Source organism: Zalophus californianus, chromosome 14 (genome assembly GCF_009762305.2).
Source record: "Zalophus californianus isolate mZalCal1 chromosome 14, mZalCal1.pri.v2, whole genome shotgun sequence".
In the NCBI taxonomy this organism is placed as follows: Eukaryota; Metazoa; Chordata; class Mammalia; order Carnivora; family Otariidae; genus Zalophus; species Zalophus californianus.
The window spans coordinates 27,715,095-27,733,115 of NC_045608.1; the positions used below are offsets into that span (position 1 = coordinate 27,715,095).

Below are 18,021 nucleotides of genomic sequence, written 5' to 3' on the forward strand. Positions count from 1 at the left end.
GGTGCTTGTGATTGGCATTCTGAGCTGGAGGGAGTCACTGGAACCTTCCGTTGGTAGTCTGTAGGTCAGAGGCATAGATAACAGCCTGGGCTTGTGATTAGTGTCTGAAATGGGGACAGGTAGGGTGGCCGTACCATCTTGTAGAGTGAGCCCTCACCCCGTGGGATCTGATGCTACCTCCAGGTAGATAGTGTTGGGATTGAGTTGAATTGTAGGACACTGAGTTCATGTCCAGAGAATTGCTTATTGGTGTGGAGAAAATGTCATTCCCCCCCCCCGCCCCAATACACACATCGGAATTGAGGGGGTTTTGTGGACTGTCCTAGTCTGTAGGATGCTTCCGGCTCTGTCAGTCTATTGAGCTGTGATCCCACAAATTCATTTTTGGGGGCAGAACAAAGGAATCAGAGTAGATCCCCAAGCCTCAGCTACCATTAGGTGTCCAGGGCCCCTCCACCATACTCTGGTTTGATTTCATGGGATTTGATGTATGTGGGAAGTCTCCATCTCCTGCAAGCTGAAACAAAGCTGGTACTGCACAGAGAGAGATTGCCAACTGCTTCCATGGCTGTGTTAGGTACCAACCAAGTTCATGTTCATGTTTCCATCTTTGGGGGTGGGGGGTGGGGTCTGGCCTGGCCTGGCCATGCCTCACGGAAGTGAGCATGAGATGACCATGAGGAGAGGGCTCCAGCCACTTCTGCTTTCTGGGCGCCAGGAAGCAATCCCCTCTGTTAAACTGAAGAGACCCAAAGCTTGGCAGCTCAAGTGCAGTTAAACACAGGACAGGCTGAGTTCAGAAAGGAAGAAACAGTATGTTCATTTCCTCCCTAACCAAATATCCTCCGCAGTGGGTGTGGCAGCACCAGGTTCAGCCTTTCCTTGAAAAGCCCCAAACCTTATTTTTTTAGGGGCCTATTTCCCTGTTGGAGGGCCAAGGCCAGACCTCCCTGCTGAGAGCAACCCACAGATGTGCAAAACAGGCCTCTCCAGGGTGTTGTGGTCACCAGCCCTTAGCATACAGTGGGGTGGTTGTGTGCCCACAGGGAGGCCGTGGGGCTTTCCCACGGCGGGGTAGGGGGGCACTGCCTGCCCTCAGTCTGCCCTTTTATTGCCTTGCTGTCAGTTTCACTCACGACTGGTCTAAATTTCCCATTGGTGAACATGTGCTGTGAGTCCCAAGCCAAACTCTGGAAAATGCCAGTATCTGCACCAATGTTTGATAACCACAGCCTCAAACTCCAGTGACAAGGTTGGGTCATTGTGGCAGGTGGGGTGTGTGAGACCTGCCTGGCAGGGGAGGCACTGTGAAGGGGTTGGGGTGCAGTGTCTCCCTGGGTGGCAAGAGGACCCCAGGGTTTGTCGTCTCTACAGGGTGGGGAGTTCCATTAATCTTACAGACTTTTAAAACTGCCAGATGGATCTTAATTTGAGTGGTCTAAGAGTTTGGCTCTCTTCCTTCTCCCCTTCTTTAGTTTACGAGCCTCAGGATCTGCAGACTCTCAGAATACAAGAAGACAAAATTTGCAGTTAGGGTTTGCATTTGGGGTGTTGGAGACTTCTCAGGTTATATCAGAGCATTGGTACAACAGGAATTGCACCATAAGAAGTTAGCTGTCTTAGCAAATTGTATTTGTACTCCCCCCCAACCCCGCTTACAAAGTCTACGTTACTCCACTTTGCTTTTGTGAAAGACCTACCTTAGTATCTGTTTTCGCTAACCAGTAGAATTCCAAAGAGGATTTTCGCTTTTACAAAAAGAAGATTAAAAGCGAAGGTAGTGTTCAGTGTTGCTGTTGCGTGAGCATTAATAGCGGCAACATGCACCCTGAGCGAGAGTGGCGCCTCCAAGTGCCCTCCCTAGGAACTACACGCGGCCAGAGCTTCGAACTCTGTGAGCATCCGTGCTTTATCTCCATTTATTTTGTGTATCGTTAGCAAGGTGTGACCTGAGGTATCAGAAAAGTCCTGAGAATGGTTATTTTTTGGGTCCAATAAATTTGGCTCAAATTTTTTTCCCACGTGAATTAATTGTATTTGCTTTGTTTTATGCCACTTCAGCTTTTGAAAGGTTTCCAAGGAACAGCCTACTTTCAGACGTGGGGACCTGTACTGACTGCCCGCCTCGCCCATGGTGTATTGGACCCTACTTAGAATAGCAACTTGTTTTCTCCCTTAGGCATTTCCATGGCTGTTCATATTTCAAAATATATTTTAAAAATTTCTTTGATTGTAACGGACTTCATTAGTAGTTACGGAAATGCTTAAGTTGTGGAAACACAGAAGAAAAATGGTCTGCTCAATTTAACAAAGACCCCAGAGCATTTTGTATTAACTCTAGCTTGCACTACTGAGTTTGCAGTAGGGCAATCCAAAAATCTGCTAAACTAAAACTGTTTATATCCTTAGGATTTATTCCAACAAAGTAGAAAATCAATCCAATAAAGGGGGAAATGTGGAATACAGGACACAGTGGGGAGATAAGAAGTTAGCGCAACTGTGGTTGCGTCTAAAATATTGATGTATGGTATGTGTATGTGTAGTGTGTGTGTCTGTGCGCGTGCGTGCGCGTTAAATCTGAAGCCACAAATCCATATAAATGCATTCGAGGAAGCTGTGAGGGCAGGACACCAGAAGGAAGCAAGCAGAAGCATCTGGTGGGGCTTGTCTCACTCTGGTGGAAGATGCTGACTTGCACTTGACCAGAAACAGGGGTGGGGGGCGACATGTACATGAATGAGTGTTGTGCACAGGAGAGGCAGTGGGAAGTGCCCATCCCAGTCAGTTGGCAGGGCTTCCGTGAGTGCTGAGGCCCTGGACTGGCCAGGGCTGCCTGTCCCCAGCTAAACCTTGAACTGGCTGCGCCCCTGTCATTGAGTTCTTAAACGCCAGGCCCTTCCTGGTCTCCGTGAGAGAGCTCTGCTGTCCCAGCCCCTGCTGCCCAGTAGACCATGACTTCTGGATAGATCACCCTGTCTGTACCTCTACAGTGGAAAGACGGGTGCTTGTCTGGAGTTTCCCTTGGGATTCCCTGCACTGAGCACCATGCCTGATCCATGTCGGGTGGCTAGCGAATATTTGCAGAGTGACTGAATGATTTCACTGCTGGTAACCTGTGTTTAATTCATCGAGCAGACAGTGTGTGATCTGCCCTGAGCTACAGTGAGGTCTAGGAATACAGACCCGAACCAGTCCTTTATGAACTCCCTTCCAGTTTGACAAGGACCTTTTTCATGTGCATTGTCCTTTCTGAGCCTCGTGATAGCTCTTGTAGGCAGGTGGCATCCTCCCCTCGGGCAGGTGCGGAAGCTGGGTGAGTACTGGAGATAGGAGAAGCAATGCCTGCACACACCTGGCTGGCTGGGGGCAGACCAGTTCTCAAACCCGGGTGTCTATGACCCGTGCGCATGTTCTTGCTCTCTTGTTAGCCCCAGCCCCTGAGGCATCCTGTTTCCTGTCCTTCCTGGCAGGCAGGGAAGAACTGGCCAAAAGGTGTAGGCAGGAAGGAGCAGCTGCAGAGCACGCCTAACCTGTCCTTGGGGGCAAGGGATGAAACCTGTCTCTTCACCGACCCGTATATGGCACTGACCAAAGAAAACTGTTCCTTCTCTGATGAGCCAGTTGCAGTTCAGCTTATCCCCTTGGAGTTGGTCTTCCTGTGGGGAAATAAAAACCACTTATCAGAAAGCGACTATAATTATGCACGAACTGTTGGGCAGGAGCAGGCACTCCGATGCTGGTACCTGAGTGGATGTCCAGGGGAAGGGGCCAGATGTGGGGCTCGGGCTCACAGCATCCTGGTCACTCAAGGCTCGGTAATCCTCTGTATTCACCCAAATAGCGTACCTGCTTGCCGGGCCCGGGCCATGGAGTGGGGCAGGGCTGAGTGCTGGCAAGGTAGGTGTGGAGTGGCCTGCGAAGGGCCAAGGCTGCTAGGCTAAGTGAGGATTTTGGTATGAGCTTGGGCTTGCAGGTGAGTGTGGGATCGGGTGAGCAGAGGGAGCGCAGGGTTCCGTTCAGGACGGGTGAGCAGCTAGCTGGAGATGGCTAGGAGGCCTTTGCCACGTGGATCCGACATGCCAGAGGAAGAAGTGAGGGCTGTTAGTTGGTCTCCTGGGATGGCTGAGATCGCATGGGTAGAACATATGAAGGCCTTCAAAGGCAGATGAGGGGCAGAGCAGCCTCAGGGCCATGGGAGGGGGGTAGTTGTACAAAGGAGCTCAGAATGAAGCTGCTGCTTGGGGATATGACGTTTTTAAAAGGTTGATGGAGAAAGAAGGCAGGCTTGGGGACAGCTGTGTCTCCCAGGAAATGGGTGTGAAGGTGGCCCTTGTGTCGGGAGAGTAAGCTTTGCAGCGCTGAGGTTCAGCAGGAGCTCAGGAGAAGCTAGGCAGTGGTCAGCTTCCCTGGCCTCCTCTAGCTGTTCTCCTGGGAAGCCCCTCAAGCACAGCATTGCTCCTCTGGCCGCATGGGCCTGCTGTAGTCAGTCCAGCATGGCAGATAATTCTCACTCTTCCAGCTGGCAACAAAGCTTAGGAGAGGAGCATGAATTGATGGAGGGGTGGGCTGTGACAGGAGCTTGGCAGATCACCCCAGAAAGAGTGTTGGCATTGACTGGAGGCTGGGAGGCTGTTGTGTCTGTCCACGGGCGGGGCCATAATTGGGCATTCCTGAATGGGCACAGGGCCGTGTGGACCATAGATCTGGATAGGTGAGATGGAGACGGCTGTAGGAACAGCCGTGGGGCAGCCTGGGTGGGCGGATGGGTGGGCTAGAAACCCCCCCCGCCATGAGATTACCCCTAGAACTTATTGGCATTGTGGGCAGAAACCCAAGGGGCTCCTGGCCATGCCTTCCAGGCTCTGTGCTGGGGACACACCCATGTGCAGGCAGGTAGGAGCCTGCTGGTGTGGTCGTGGGTAGGCATGTGCTGGTGTGTCAGGGCAGCTGGGTGGGGGGTGGTTCAGGGTACAGCGGTGGAACAGGAGGTATGGGCCTGCTAGGCAGGCTTTCTGGCCACTCAGTGATGCACTGCCCTCATGTTCCCTCAAAAGGTATGACCCAAGGCACAACCGCTGGTTCCAGATCCAGTCCCTGCAGCAGGAGCACGCGGACCTGTGTGTGTGTGTTGTGGGCAGGTACATCTATGCGGTGGCGGGGCGCGACTACCATAATGATCTGAATGCTGTGGAGCGTTACGATCCCACCACCAACTCCTGGGCTTACGTGGCTCCGCTCAAGAGGGAGGTAAGGAAACCCCGCCCAGAGGGGCCTTTTCCTGCCCGCTTTCCTTCCAGGGTGTGCAGAGAGAGTAGATGGCCAAGCCAGGGAAGCAGGCCTAGTGGGTACCTCCAAAGACGCTGCACTGTGATTGGGGCAGGGGACCCCTGAGGTTCGGCCGGCCCCCGGGGGGGAGACCCTCACCAAGTGTACCCCACATCCTGTACCCCCGAATTTCATCCCCACCTTGGTCTCGCCACCTTAGTCCCAGGAAGCTGCTTTATTATTATTATTGTTTTTTATTTTCTTAAAGATTTTATTTATTTGAGAGAGAGAATCTGAAGCAGACTCCTGATCGTGGAGCCCGACATGGGGCTCGATCCTATGACTGCGAGATCAGGACCTGAGCTGAAACCAAGAGCTGGAGCATCAACTGACTGAGCCACCCAGGTGCCCCCCCAGGAAGCTGCTTTAACCCTGCAGTTCAAATGTAGACAGAAGCCTTCCCCTTGTCTGTCCCTCAGCACAGTTGAGCTGAGCTGAAATGTGTCCAAAGATGTTATTAAACAGGAGGGACACTGTGATAGAGGAAGGCGCAGGAGCCTCAGACTTCTGCACGGGCCTCCTGGAGGGTGGGGCCTTTGAAAAGCCAAAAAAACCACTTTAGAAGTTGTATTTCATATTTGTTTGCTTGTTTTTAAAGACCATGTGTATCCAGGGGTATCCCTGGGCACTGTAGAAGCAGAGGATGGCATGGGGACACACGTGGGGCTGTTGTCCAGGCTCTGCCACAAGAGCTCCTGCCTTTCTGAACCTCTTTCCGCATCTCCTCTCATCTCCAATCCTCCCAAGGCTGTAGTCTTTGACCTCAGGGGGCTGAGGTCTCCCTGGTGGGTCCAGCTCTTCTCCATGGCCCACAAGGCCTCCGAGGCCAGGGGTTCTCACTGTAGTTCCTCCCAGGCAGGGAAAGCTGGCCTGCTCCTCGCTCCTCAGCTTCCCTGGGGAAGGAAGCACCTCTGGTGGAGTACTTCCTACTCTCATTCTGCAGAAAGGAAGAGATTTTGCACGGGAAAGATCAGGGGGTCCTTGAGATCTGATGGACCCCTGAATTCTGTTCTGGAAAGGAATGAGTAGGAATGAGGGGTGTTGGGCTCCGGGCGGGGACGGGGGTGGGTGGGGGTGGGCGTTCTTTGTCTGGAAGCTGCAGTTCTCCGATGTGGCCACAGGGGGGCAGCCTCGGCCTTCAGCCAGGTTCTCCCTGTCAATGTTCCTTCCTTCCTTCATACCATTCATTTATTCAGCTATTTATTAAGCACCTACCATATACCAAGCCCTGGGAATCCAGTGGTGATAAAAGATGAGAAAAGTTCCTCTCCAGACCATGGTGTTCACAGCCTAATAGAGAGACCGCTCTTAACCACTAAACAAATCAGTAGAGTAATTGCCGATTGTGCTAAGTTGATGAAGGAAATTGAGAGGGTTGAGTTCGGCATTGTGCAGGGAGGGGGCTCTGGCAGGACTAATCTGAAAAGACTGGGGAAGGCCCATCTGAAAGAGATGTTGATTAGACCAAGCAGCTGCTGGGAGAGGGAAGAAGGAGCTCCCAGGCCAGGAGGGGGACTTCCCAATCTGAGAAAGAGGGGTGGCATGAGGAGGGATTGTAAAGAGACAGGGATAGAGAGCAGCAGCTCCTGAGCCATCGAGCAGTCCAGGTGGAGGCGACGGTGGCTTGGCTTAGGGTAGAGGCTGTGGGGAAGGAGAGAGATGGGCAGGTTTGAGGTATAGTTGGGAGGTAAATGGACCAGCCTTGCTGATGGATCAGATGTTAGAGAATGAAAGGCGATAGATCATGGAAGATGCGCAGGCTCCAGGTTTGAGCACCTGGGTGGATGGCTAAGCTGCTGACCAAGAGGACAAATGGGTTTGGGAATGAAAAAGAAGGGTTCCCTATAGAACATGATAAATATTCCAATGGGAAATGTTAGTTTGACATTAAAAGTCCAGCTCAGGGGAGTGGTCAGCCAGGAGATAGAAATGTAGAGGTTTTGTCAGGACATGATGGTGTGCTGGCCATGGGAACAGTTGTGATCAGCTCAGAGGAGTAGGGACTATAAGAGGCTTGTGGAGGGGCAGCCAGGGAGGTAGACGGGAAACCTGCCAGAGAGCGGCGGCGGCGGGTGGGGGGGTTCTTCTGTGAGCTGAGGGGGCCCACAGGTCCTGGAGAAGGCAGGTATGCAGCCCACATTGCTAACATAGAACCCACAGTCAGACATAGCAAATGACTGAGGGAAAAGGCTGTTAGCCTCATCTGTTTGTCACATTCTCTTACCTGTTTCTTAAGGACCCACGTAATGCTGAGTCCCACCAGTGCGGCATTATTGAGAACTGGTTGCTGACATGGCCCCAACAGACCATGAACTCCCTGTCCCAGCAGCAGGCAGAGTGCTGCCATCCTGTGTTCCAGAGGTGAAAAAGGGGATCTCTGCAGGCAACTCTCTCACTTAAAAACCTCCCCAGAGAACTCACACTTCTGGGAAGATAAGAGTAGATATATTCTTCCTAATTCCTCTTTCTAGGTACAACTCAAAACTCTGGACATATACATAAAAAAACCTTAAGACTCAGAATGGTTAGGAGAAGGCAGTCCAGCTAGGGGGTCTCAGGAACTGAGGAACAACACCGTACAGTAATGCGTTCCCTGGGTTTTCTTTTTGCCTCATATATCTCAGACTTGTAATTAAGGGGCTGATAGTAGCACCAATGGGAAGCAAACTTCCATGAATGTATAAAAATTGAAATCCTCACTGTGTTCTCTGTCTCAGATGGACTCAACCTAGAAATCACCAACAGAAAATTAACAGGAATAAAAAAGTTAACAGGAAAATCTTGACAAACAGTTGGAAAATAAACAACGCACGTCTACATAATCCACAGGTCAAGGGGAAATAATAAAATACCTTGAAGTGAATGAAAATGGAAAGTTAGCATTCAGAATTGGTGGCATCAGGCTAAAGCTGTGCTGAGAGAGAATTTTGTGACACTGAAAGCATATATTAGAGAAGAAAAGGGAATCAGTAATATAAGCTCCTATCTTAAGAGCTTGGGGAAAAAAAGCGAAATAAAGCCAAACCAAGCAGAAGAAATATTAAAGAGCAGAAATCAGTGAAGTTAAAAGCATAAAAACAGTAGAGAAAAATCAATGAAACAAAGAACTGGCTCTTTAACAAGATAAATAAAATTGATAAACCTCTAGAAAGAGAAGTCACAATTTAAAATATCAAGAATACGGCCTGGGTGGCTCAGTCGTTAAGCATCTGCCTTCGGCTCAGGTCATGACCCCAGGGTCCTGGGATCGAGCCCCGTATCAGGCTCCCTGCTCAGTGGGAGGCCTGCTTCTCCCTCTCCCACTCCCCCTGCTTGTGTTCCCTCTCTCGCTATCTCTCTCTCTGTCAAATAAATAAAATCTTAAAAAAAAAAAAATAAGACAGGACATTACTACAAACCCTGCAGACATCGAAAGTATGAGAAGAGAGGAATTCTATGAACAACCTTACACATGTAAACTTGATCACAGATGAATTCCTCAAAAAATACAACCTAACACAACTGACTCAAAGCTTAATAGATAATTTGAATAGCCTGTTAAGGAAATTGAACTTCCCAAGAAGAAAGGTCCAGGCCTAGATTGTTTTATTGAAGAGTTCTACTAAACATTTAAAGAAAAGTTAACACCAATTCTGCATTTTTTTTTTTCCTGGAAAATATGGAAAAAGGTGGGAATACTTCCCAGTTCATCTTATGAGGTTAATATTAACTTGATAACAAAACCAGACAAAGACGGTCCCCAAAAAAGACAAATCTCATAAATCTACATATGAATATCCTTCATTAAATATTAGCAAATAGAATTATCCCCCCTTGATAAAAGAAATGCATGACAAATGGAGTTGATTACAGAGATAGGAGGCTAGTTCCATATTTGAAATTTAGTCAGTATATAATCCACCATGTTAAAAATCGCACAATTATATCAGTCAAAGCAGAAAAAGAATTAGACAATATTTTGCATCCGTTCATGATCAAACTAAAAAAATAATAGAGATGAGTTTCCTCCACTTGGTGAGAGCATCTACAAAAATCCTACTGCTAATACTGTGTTTAATTGTGAAAGACTGAGTTGAATGTTCGTCCTAAGATGGGGAGCAGGGCAAGGATGTCTGCTCTCACCACTCTTATTCATCATAGTCCTGGAGGGTCTAGCCAGTGAAACATGGCAAGAAAAGAAAATAAAGCATGCAGATTGAAAGGAAGAAGTAAAACTGACCCTAAGGATGAATAAGTTGTGCAAAGTCTAAAGGAAGCTACCAGGGCGCCTAGGTGGCTCAGTCAGTTAAGTGCCCAACTCTTAACCCCATGTTGGGCTCCAGCACAGAATCTGCTTGAGGTTCTCTCTCTCGCTCTCCCTCTGCCCCTCCTCCTGCTCACATACTCTCTTTTTCTGAAATAAATAAATAAATAGATAAAATCTTAAAGGAATCTACCAAAAAAAAAAAAGAACCTAGCCCTGATAAGTGAGTTCAGTGAGATTGTAGGATATAAGATAAACCTGCAAAAATCAATTGCATTTTTGTATATTAACAATGAACATATGGACACTGAAATGGGAAATACTTTTTATAATTGCTCAAAAAAATGAAATACTTAGGTATAAATTTAACAACACTTAGGGAATTTATATGCTAAAAATTATAAAGTGCTGATGAAAGAAATAAAAGAAGTTGTAAATAAGTGGGGAGACATGCTATGTATATGGATTGGAAGACTCAAATAATAAAGATGTCAGTTCTTGTGTGCCTGGGTGGCTCAGTTGTTCAGCATCTGCCTTCGGCTCAGGTCATGGTCCCAGGGTCCTGGGGTCGAGTCCCACGTCGGGCTCTGTGCTCCGCACAGAGCCTGCTTCTCCCTCTCCCCCTGCTTGTGTCCCCTCTCTCACCGTGTCTCTCTCTGTCAAATAAATAAATAAATAAAATCTTAAAAAAAAAATGTCAGTTCTTCCCAAATTGATAGATGGTGTTTAACTCAATTCCTATCAAAATTCCAGCAACAGTTTTTATAGATATAGATGAGACTATTCTGAGATTTACATGGAAGGGCAAAGGATCTAGAATACCTCAATTTTGTAAAGGAATAAAGTGGGGAGGGGGCACCTGGGTGGCACAGTCCGTTAAGCATCTCACTCTCCTTCAAATAAATAAAATCTTTATTTATTTGACAGAGAGAGACAGCGAGAGAGGGAATACAAGCAGGGGGAGTGGGAGAGGGAGAAGCAGGCTTCCCGCTGAGCAGGGAGCCCGATGTGGGGCTCAATCCCAGGACCCTGGGATCACGACCTGAGCCGAAGGCAGACGCTTAACAACTGAGCCACCCAGGCGCCCCTCAATAAAATCTTTAAAAAATATAAAGGAATAAAGTGGGAAGACTCAATCTACCCGATTTCAAGACTTAACTACATAGCTACAGTAGTCACAGCTGTGGTATTGGCAGAGGGATAGACCCATAGATCAGTGCAACAGAATGGAGAGCCCACACAGGTATGTCCATCTGATTTTTGACAAAGGTGCAAAAGCAATTGAATGAAGAAAAGATAACTTTTCAACAAATTATACGAGAGCAGTTGGAATCCGTAAGCAAAGAAAAGGAACATTGACCCAAGTCTCATACTTTATACAAAAATTAACTCAAAGTGGTTAATGGGCTTAGCTGTAAAATGTAAATCTATGTAGTACTTAGGGAGAAAAAAGTAGAAGAAATCTTTTGGGATCTAGGACTGGGCAACGAAGACTTGACCCCCAAAGCATGAGCCATAAAAAGAAAAATCAATAAATGGGACTTCATCAGAACTACGGAGGGTGGGTATCAGATGGCAGACAAGCACATGAGAAGATGTTCAACATCATTAGTGGTTAGGGAAGCGCAAATGAGACCCACAGTGAGAAAACCACCTATCAGAGTGGCTGAAATAAAAACGAGTCCAACAGCCAGTGCTGGGGGGGGTGCCGCAGAGAAGCTAGGTTGCTCATACATTGCTGATGGGAACGTAAAATGGCACAGCTACACTGGGAAGGAATTTCATAATGCCTTTATTTATTTTTAAAGATTTTATTTATTTATTGGACAGAGAAAGAGGGCACAAGTAGGCAGAGAGGCAGGCAGAAGGAAAGGGAGAAGCAGACTCCCCATGAGCAGAGAGCCCAACGCGGGGCTCGATCCCAGGACCCTGGGATCATGACCTGAGCTGAAGGCAGACGCTTAATTGACTAAGCCACCCAGGTGCCCCTTTCACAATGTCTTTAAATAGTTAACTTCCAACTAACCATGCAACTCAGCAGTTGCCGTCCTGGGCATTTATCCCAGAAAAATGAAAACTCTGTACACAAACATTTGTAGTGGTTTATTGGTCACAGCCAGAAACTGGAAACAAATCAGATGTCCTTCAACAGGTGCATGGCTAAGCAAACTGTAGTAGATACGCAGCATGGAATTCTCAGCAATAAAAACGAACAAGCTATGGACACATAGGAGCAACAGTCTAGATGAACCCGAGGTAGCATAGAAAGCCTGTTCCAAAAGGCTGCGTGATTCCATTCATATAACACTCTTGAAATGACAGAATTATAGAAATGGAGAAAGAGATTGGTGGTTGACAGGGATTAAAGAGGGGGTTCAGGGCAGGGGGGATGTGGGTATGATTACAGACAGGCGACAGGAGGGATCCTAGTGGAGGTAGAAGTGTCTTGTGTTGACTGGGTCAATGTCAACATCCTGGTTGTGTTATTGTGCTAGAGTTATACTAGCTTATCATTGAGGAGCCTGGGTAAAGGGTACATGGCGTCTGTATTATTTTCTTAACAACTATGTGTGAATTTATACTTACTTCAAAATGAAAAGTTTAGGGCGCCTGGGCGGCTCAGGCGGTTAAGCAACTGCCTTCGACTCAGGTCATGATCCCAGAGTCCTGGGATCGAGTCCCACATCGGGCTCCCTGCTCAGTGGGAGCCTGCTTCTCCCTCTCCCTTTGCCTGCCACTCCCCCTGCTTGTGCACTCTCCCTCTCTCTCTCTGTCAAATAAATAAATAAAATTTAAAAAAAAAAGTTTAATTAAAAAAAACAAAAACCCAAGGGGTGCCTGGGTGGCTCAGTCAGTTAAGCGTCTGCTTTTGGCTCAGGTCATGATCCCGGGGTCCTGGGATCATGTCCCGTTTCAGGCTCCTTGCTCAGCGGGGAGCCTGCTTCTCCCTCTGCTTGTGTGCTCCCTCTCTCTCTCTCTCTCTCTCTGTGTGTGTGTCAAATAAATAGATAGATGGATAGATAGATAAATAAATTCTTTAAAAAAAACCCAAATAAATAAATAAATAAATAATAAATTCTTTAAAAAAAAAAAAAACAAAGCTCAAGCACCAAAACCTTCCCAGGTCCCCACCATTGATAAGAGAAGACCCAGGCCCTTGGTTTGTGTCCTGCCCACTGCTCTGTCCCCCGTCCACCTCTCCAGCTCTTTGCTGTGTTACCACACAGCCTAAGGGTCAGTGGCTGGCTCTGTAACAAGCCCTGGAACCTCCACACCCCATGGGGCTCCTCTACCCCCAAAACACACAGTGCTCTACCTTGGGGCCCATGGGCCCAGTGTGAAGGCCTTGCCCGGGGTGGGTTGAGTAAGTGGGTATGAGCATGGAGTAGGGACCAGTGTGAGGGGTCTAGCTGGCTGGGCAGGGAGGGGATCCCCTGCCAGGGTGCACCCAGTAGTCTGAGGACCGAAATCAAAAGCAGGGTGGTGTGTTTTTTTCCTCCACACATAACCATGACTAAAATGGCATTGTTCTTTGTGTTTGACTTTGCATCTCGCTTTCCTCCTCACCATATTGTTGGATATTATTTGTGAACAGATTTTGCAAGTGGGGTCAGGAGGCCTGGAGGATTGGCTGGTCATTGGGAGTGGGGGACAGGTGGAGGCCCCTGAGGCTGGGTCAGGTATTCCCAGAAGTGCTGTCTCCTCCCGTGACTGGCTCTAGAGGCTGGGCTTTGATGGCTTTGAGCCCCCTATGCAGATGTCTCGCTTAGGGGCAAGGGAAAGACAAAGATCCCAGAGTCACCTCTGGGTCCGTAGACTCGCCCCCTGTTGGGGTGAGGTCAGGGTAGATGACTAGGACCAAATCAGGGAGCGTTCTCCGCAGAATGTGAGGTGGAAGGTGGGGATACCATGAGGGGTGGTGTGCCGCTGTGGGGTATGAGCGGCCTCCGTGAGGGCCCCTGGTTGCCTTCCCTCACAGCGCCCTTGGGCTCTCTTGGTGGCAGGTGTATGCCCATGCAGGCGCCACGCTGGAGGGGAAGATGTACATTACCTGTGGCCGCAGAGGGGAGGACTACCTAAAGGAGACGCACTGCTATGACCCGGACAGCAACACCTGGCACAGCCTGGCTGAGGGGCCCGTGCGGCGGGCCTGGCACGGCATGGCCACGCTCCTGGACAAGTTGTACGTGATCGGGGGCAGCAACAATGACGCTGGCTACAGGCGGGATGTGCACCAGGTGAGCAGAGCTGGGCTGCCCACGCACGTGTTCTTCCCACTCCTTCCAGTTGTTTTGGATGAAAAATTAATTGCAGCTTGTATGCCTTTTTATTAAATAGGCTTTGTCTTTTATAGCAGTTTTAGGTTCCCAGCAAAATTGAACAGAAGGTGCAGAGATTTGCCATATACCCCCATCCCTGCACACGTGGTCTCCCCCACCATCAACATCCCCCACCAGAGTGAGACATTTGTTACGATCCTTGAACCCACCATGACACGCTCTTACCCCAAGCCCGTAGTTTATTTACATCAAGGTTCGCTCTGGGGTGGTGTACATTCTCTGGGTTTGGACCAATGACATGTATCCACCATTATAGTATCAGGCAGGGTACTTTCATTTGTTTTTATTATTAAAAACATTAATTATAAAGTTAGTATAACCGCATTGCAGATCGTTTGAATAATGGATAAGGTTGAGGAAAAGCACCCATCATCCTGCTCGGTGCCACTGTGTTTTAGTCCTGCCTGTGCGTGGTTTCCACCTAATTGTAGATAAAGAGCACTCCAGTCTGCTTCTGGCTGAAGTTTGTTGTGGCTGCTTTCCAGTTTCATACTCGATTTCCATAGCCACTGCCAACCTCAGTGGCCGTGCAGAATTCTGTCACGTTGGTGCGTCATTTGGGTTGGCCCAAGTTTTGACTATTGCAAGTCACATAGGTAATATTTACTCTGCAGTGCGTTTTGGGTATTTTGGGTTGTTTTCTTAGGTGAGAGCTCTGCTTCTCACAGTGTGGTCCCAGACCAGCAGCATCTGCATCACTGGGAACTTGTTAGAAATGCAGGTTCTCAGGTCCCGCCCCTGACCCACTGAATTGGAAACTCCGGGGGCGGGGCTCAACCGTCTGTTTTCAAAGGCCCCGAGTGGTGAAAACCCCTGGGCTCTCCTGGATCAGTTTCCCACTGCTGCCATGACAAATCACCACCGGCTTAATAACTTGAAACAATATAAGTGTATTCTTAGAGTTTGTAGGTTCTTAAGTCTGATGTGGTCTCACTGGGCTAAAATCCAGGTGTCCTCAGGGCATCTGTCATTTTTGGGGCCCTAGGGGAGAATCTGGCTCCTTGCTCATGCAGGTTATCAGAATTCAGTTCCCTGGTAGAACTAAGGTCCCTGTTTCTTTGCTGACTGTCGGCTAAAGGCACTTCTCGGCTTCTAGAGGCCTCTGCATTCCCTGGCATGGGGCCGCTTTGTCCTCAGCCAGCAATGGCAGGTTGTCCTTCTGACTTCTCTTCCCTCTTGGTAGACTTTCCCCTCTGCTTTCAAGGACTTGTGCAATTAGATGGGCCCACCTGGCAAGCCCAGGACAACCTCCCCACCTCGAGGTCTGTACCCTGAAGCATGTCTGCAGAGTCCCTTTTGCCGTGTAAAGTAACACAAGTTTTAGAGATTTAGGGCATGGACTTCTTTGGAGGGTCATTTTTCTGCCTCCCACAGGTGGAGAACCAAAGGTGATTAATAAAGTAAAAAAGATAAGATTTTTATGGCTCTTAATACCTATTGTCAAACAGCTTTCCCGGAGCGTCAGGCAAACGCACAGACGAATGGCTTCATTACGCATTTATCAGCACTGGGTCTTGTGATTTTTCTTCCCCCGGTGGCTGCTAGTTGTCAGGGACAAATTTAACTCCTGTTTTACATTTCTTGGATTACGAGTAGGTGGAACATTTTCCCATGTGTTTGTTTACTGTTGGGGGGGCATTTTGGAGACGGGAGAATGTTGACGGTCGGTCTTCACTAGTCAGCAAATTAACTATTTCCACATTTTATCTGCACTTCCTCCTGGAGTTGGGTGCTATGAGGGAATTAGTTGGGGTCCGTGTCTTTGGTCAGTTTCAGTTTTGTGGAGGGGAGGGAACCCCAGACCTTAGAGAAGAACAGCGTGCTAGTGTGCCTACGGTGGGGTGCCACACACCTGGGGCCACAGGCTGGCTGAGGGCCCTGGAGGCAGGACAGAGCGTCGGCCTGGCCTGTGGACGGGACATTTTGATGCTGGCCCCAGACTCTTCCTCCAGGGGAGCTGGGTTTACACACAGCCTGGCTGTGTCCCTCAGCCTTGGTCTGAATCCAGGGCCTGGCCAAGAGTGCTGCCCTGCCCGGCTGGCCCAGGGCGGCCTGGCAGCCCCGTCTCGGCACGTACCCGGCTTTACTCTGACCTTGGCGTTGCAGGTGGCCTGCTACGGCTGCACATCTGGGCAGTGGTCCTCCGTCTGCCCGCTCCCCGCCGGGCATGGTGAACCTGGCATCGCTGTGCTGGACACCAGGATCTACGTGCTGGGTGGCCGCTCGCACAACCGTGGCAGCCGCACGGGCTACGTGCACATCTACGACGTGGAGAAGGACTGCTGGGAGGAGGGGCCGCAGCTAGACAACTCCATCTCAGGCCTGGCAGCCTGCGTGCTCACGCTGCCCCGCTCCCTGCTCCTCGAGCCGCCTCGTGGGACCCCCGACCGCAGCCAGGCCGACCCGGACTTCGCCTCCGAGGTGATGAGCGTGTCTGACTGGGAGGAGTTTGACAACTCGAGCGAGGACTAGGGCTCCGGCACCCGGTGTCAGAAGGGGAGGTGGCGGGAGCTCTTACGGCAGTGGGGCCCCCAGGTGGCCCCCCTTCCGCTGGCACTGCCTGCTTGCCAGCTCCTGCCACCCATCCTTCCCGCCTGCCTGCCCGCCAGCCTACAGCGGCTGCTTGGGGGGCTCTGCACATCCTTGGCTGTGATCACCCTACAGCAGGGATGCTTGCGGAGGGCTCTGGTTCTCTGGAGGAGTTTACCGGGCCCCCTCCTCCTTAGCTTGGATGGGGCATGGCGACATCAGCTGTCGTGGACTCCCCAGTACCTGGTTCTCCTCCCTGCTGTGCTGAGAGGGCACCCTTCTCCAAAGGGACCTGGGGACTGGCCCCGTGGGTGAGGGGGCCGAGGCACACTGTGCCTCCTTCCGTGGGCAGGGAGAGGGTGGAGTGAGCCCGTCGCCTGCCCAGCATCCAGAGGCTTGAGCTATTGCAAGCTCCCAAGGCCTGGAAAAGGAATAGAGATACATAGAGTTGCCCGAGACTGGTTTTAGTAATAAAAGATCCCCTACAGCTGGGCTTTTCTGACCCCATGTTGTTGATAAATGAAATAAATCATCTTACAAAAGGTGTGGATTGTTTTCCTGGGGCCGTGGCCTCACCATCCGTTCACAGCCCATGCAAGGCTGTCGTCTGTGGCTGCCTGTGGCCTTCCAGGCTCAGAGCTGCTGAGTGGCAGTGGCAGGCCAGGAGCCCCCATCCGAGGGAAAAGCACGGTACACCCCCAGCTAGCAAGGCTGTTACTGGGGAACCTGGAAACCCATCCTGGTCTGCCGAGAGGCAGTCACCTGGCCTGCCGGAGCGCCTTCTCCGGTGAGGTGCTCTTCTCTGAACCTCAGTCCAGCTCTGTGAGCCCCATGCCTGGGGAGGGAGACCCAGTCACCATAGGCTCCCCCCTGCCTGCTGGATCTGAGTGTGGCAGGGGTGGGAAGGGGAGCTGCCTTTTCCTAGAGGGTCGCCAGCTGAGTTCTTAGCACATCGTCTCAAGGGTCATGCTGGTGCAGCGGGTGGCAACCTCTCGGGGCCACCCGCGAGTGGGCTGGGCTTCCAGCACCTACCTTGCTTCTGCACAGCCGAGCTTCCACCTGAACACCCCTCCTCCTGCTGCAGCTTCTGCTCTTGCAAAGCCCCAAGGGCAGGGAGCAACCTGCACAGATGATCTGTGACTTCCCAAGTCTCCTGGGCAGAGCGTGAGGAAGACTGCGTCTTCTTTCTGTACCCCAGTGCCTTGCCCAGAGCCTGTGGCCGCTGGCAAACTGTCGTTGGTGGAGGAGGGCAGAGGGGCAGTGTGTGCTGCCTGATGGGAGGAGGGGGGTAGGGTCCAGACACCCTGAAGACTTTGGGCTCTGGTGTGAGGCCAGTGCGAGTTGCTTCCTGCCCCTAGGATCAGTGTCTGATCTTCCTGTCTCCTGGGGCTCGGGTACCCCTGCAAAAATATGCCCCCACTCCCTAAGCCCAAGGTGACATCATGCACTTCTAGCTCGGGTGGCAGTCCCAGCGTTGACCCTAGTGGGTCACTTCCAGTGGGACAGTGTGGCCACGTTCTTCAGTGTCCTCTCCCCTGCTCAGGGGCTCACAGTAGGAGCCAGCATTTCCTGTCTCTGCCACTG

General features: G+C 50.3%; 1 protein-coding gene across 6 annotated transcripts in view; it reads left to right on the forward strand.

Moving 5' to 3' along the window:
* The window catches only part of KLHL22 (kelch like family member 22), a 38,358-nt gene extending 21,389 nt beyond the window's left edge, over positions 1–16,969 (forward strand). For all 6 annotated transcript variants that reach the window (XM_027577344.2, XM_027577346.2, XM_027577345.2 and 3 more), the window contains 3 exons: positions 5,055–5,247; positions 13,573–13,806; positions 16,015–16,969. In XM_027577344.2, coding sequence (XP_027433145.1) covers positions 5,055–5,247; positions 13,573–13,806; positions 16,015–16,380 — 793 coding nt within the window. In that variant the 3' untranslated portion in view covers positions 16,381–16,969. The remainder of the gene's footprint in view (positions 1–5,054; positions 5,248–13,572; positions 13,807–16,014) is intronic.
* Positions 16,970–18,021: the final 1,052 nt, after the last annotated feature.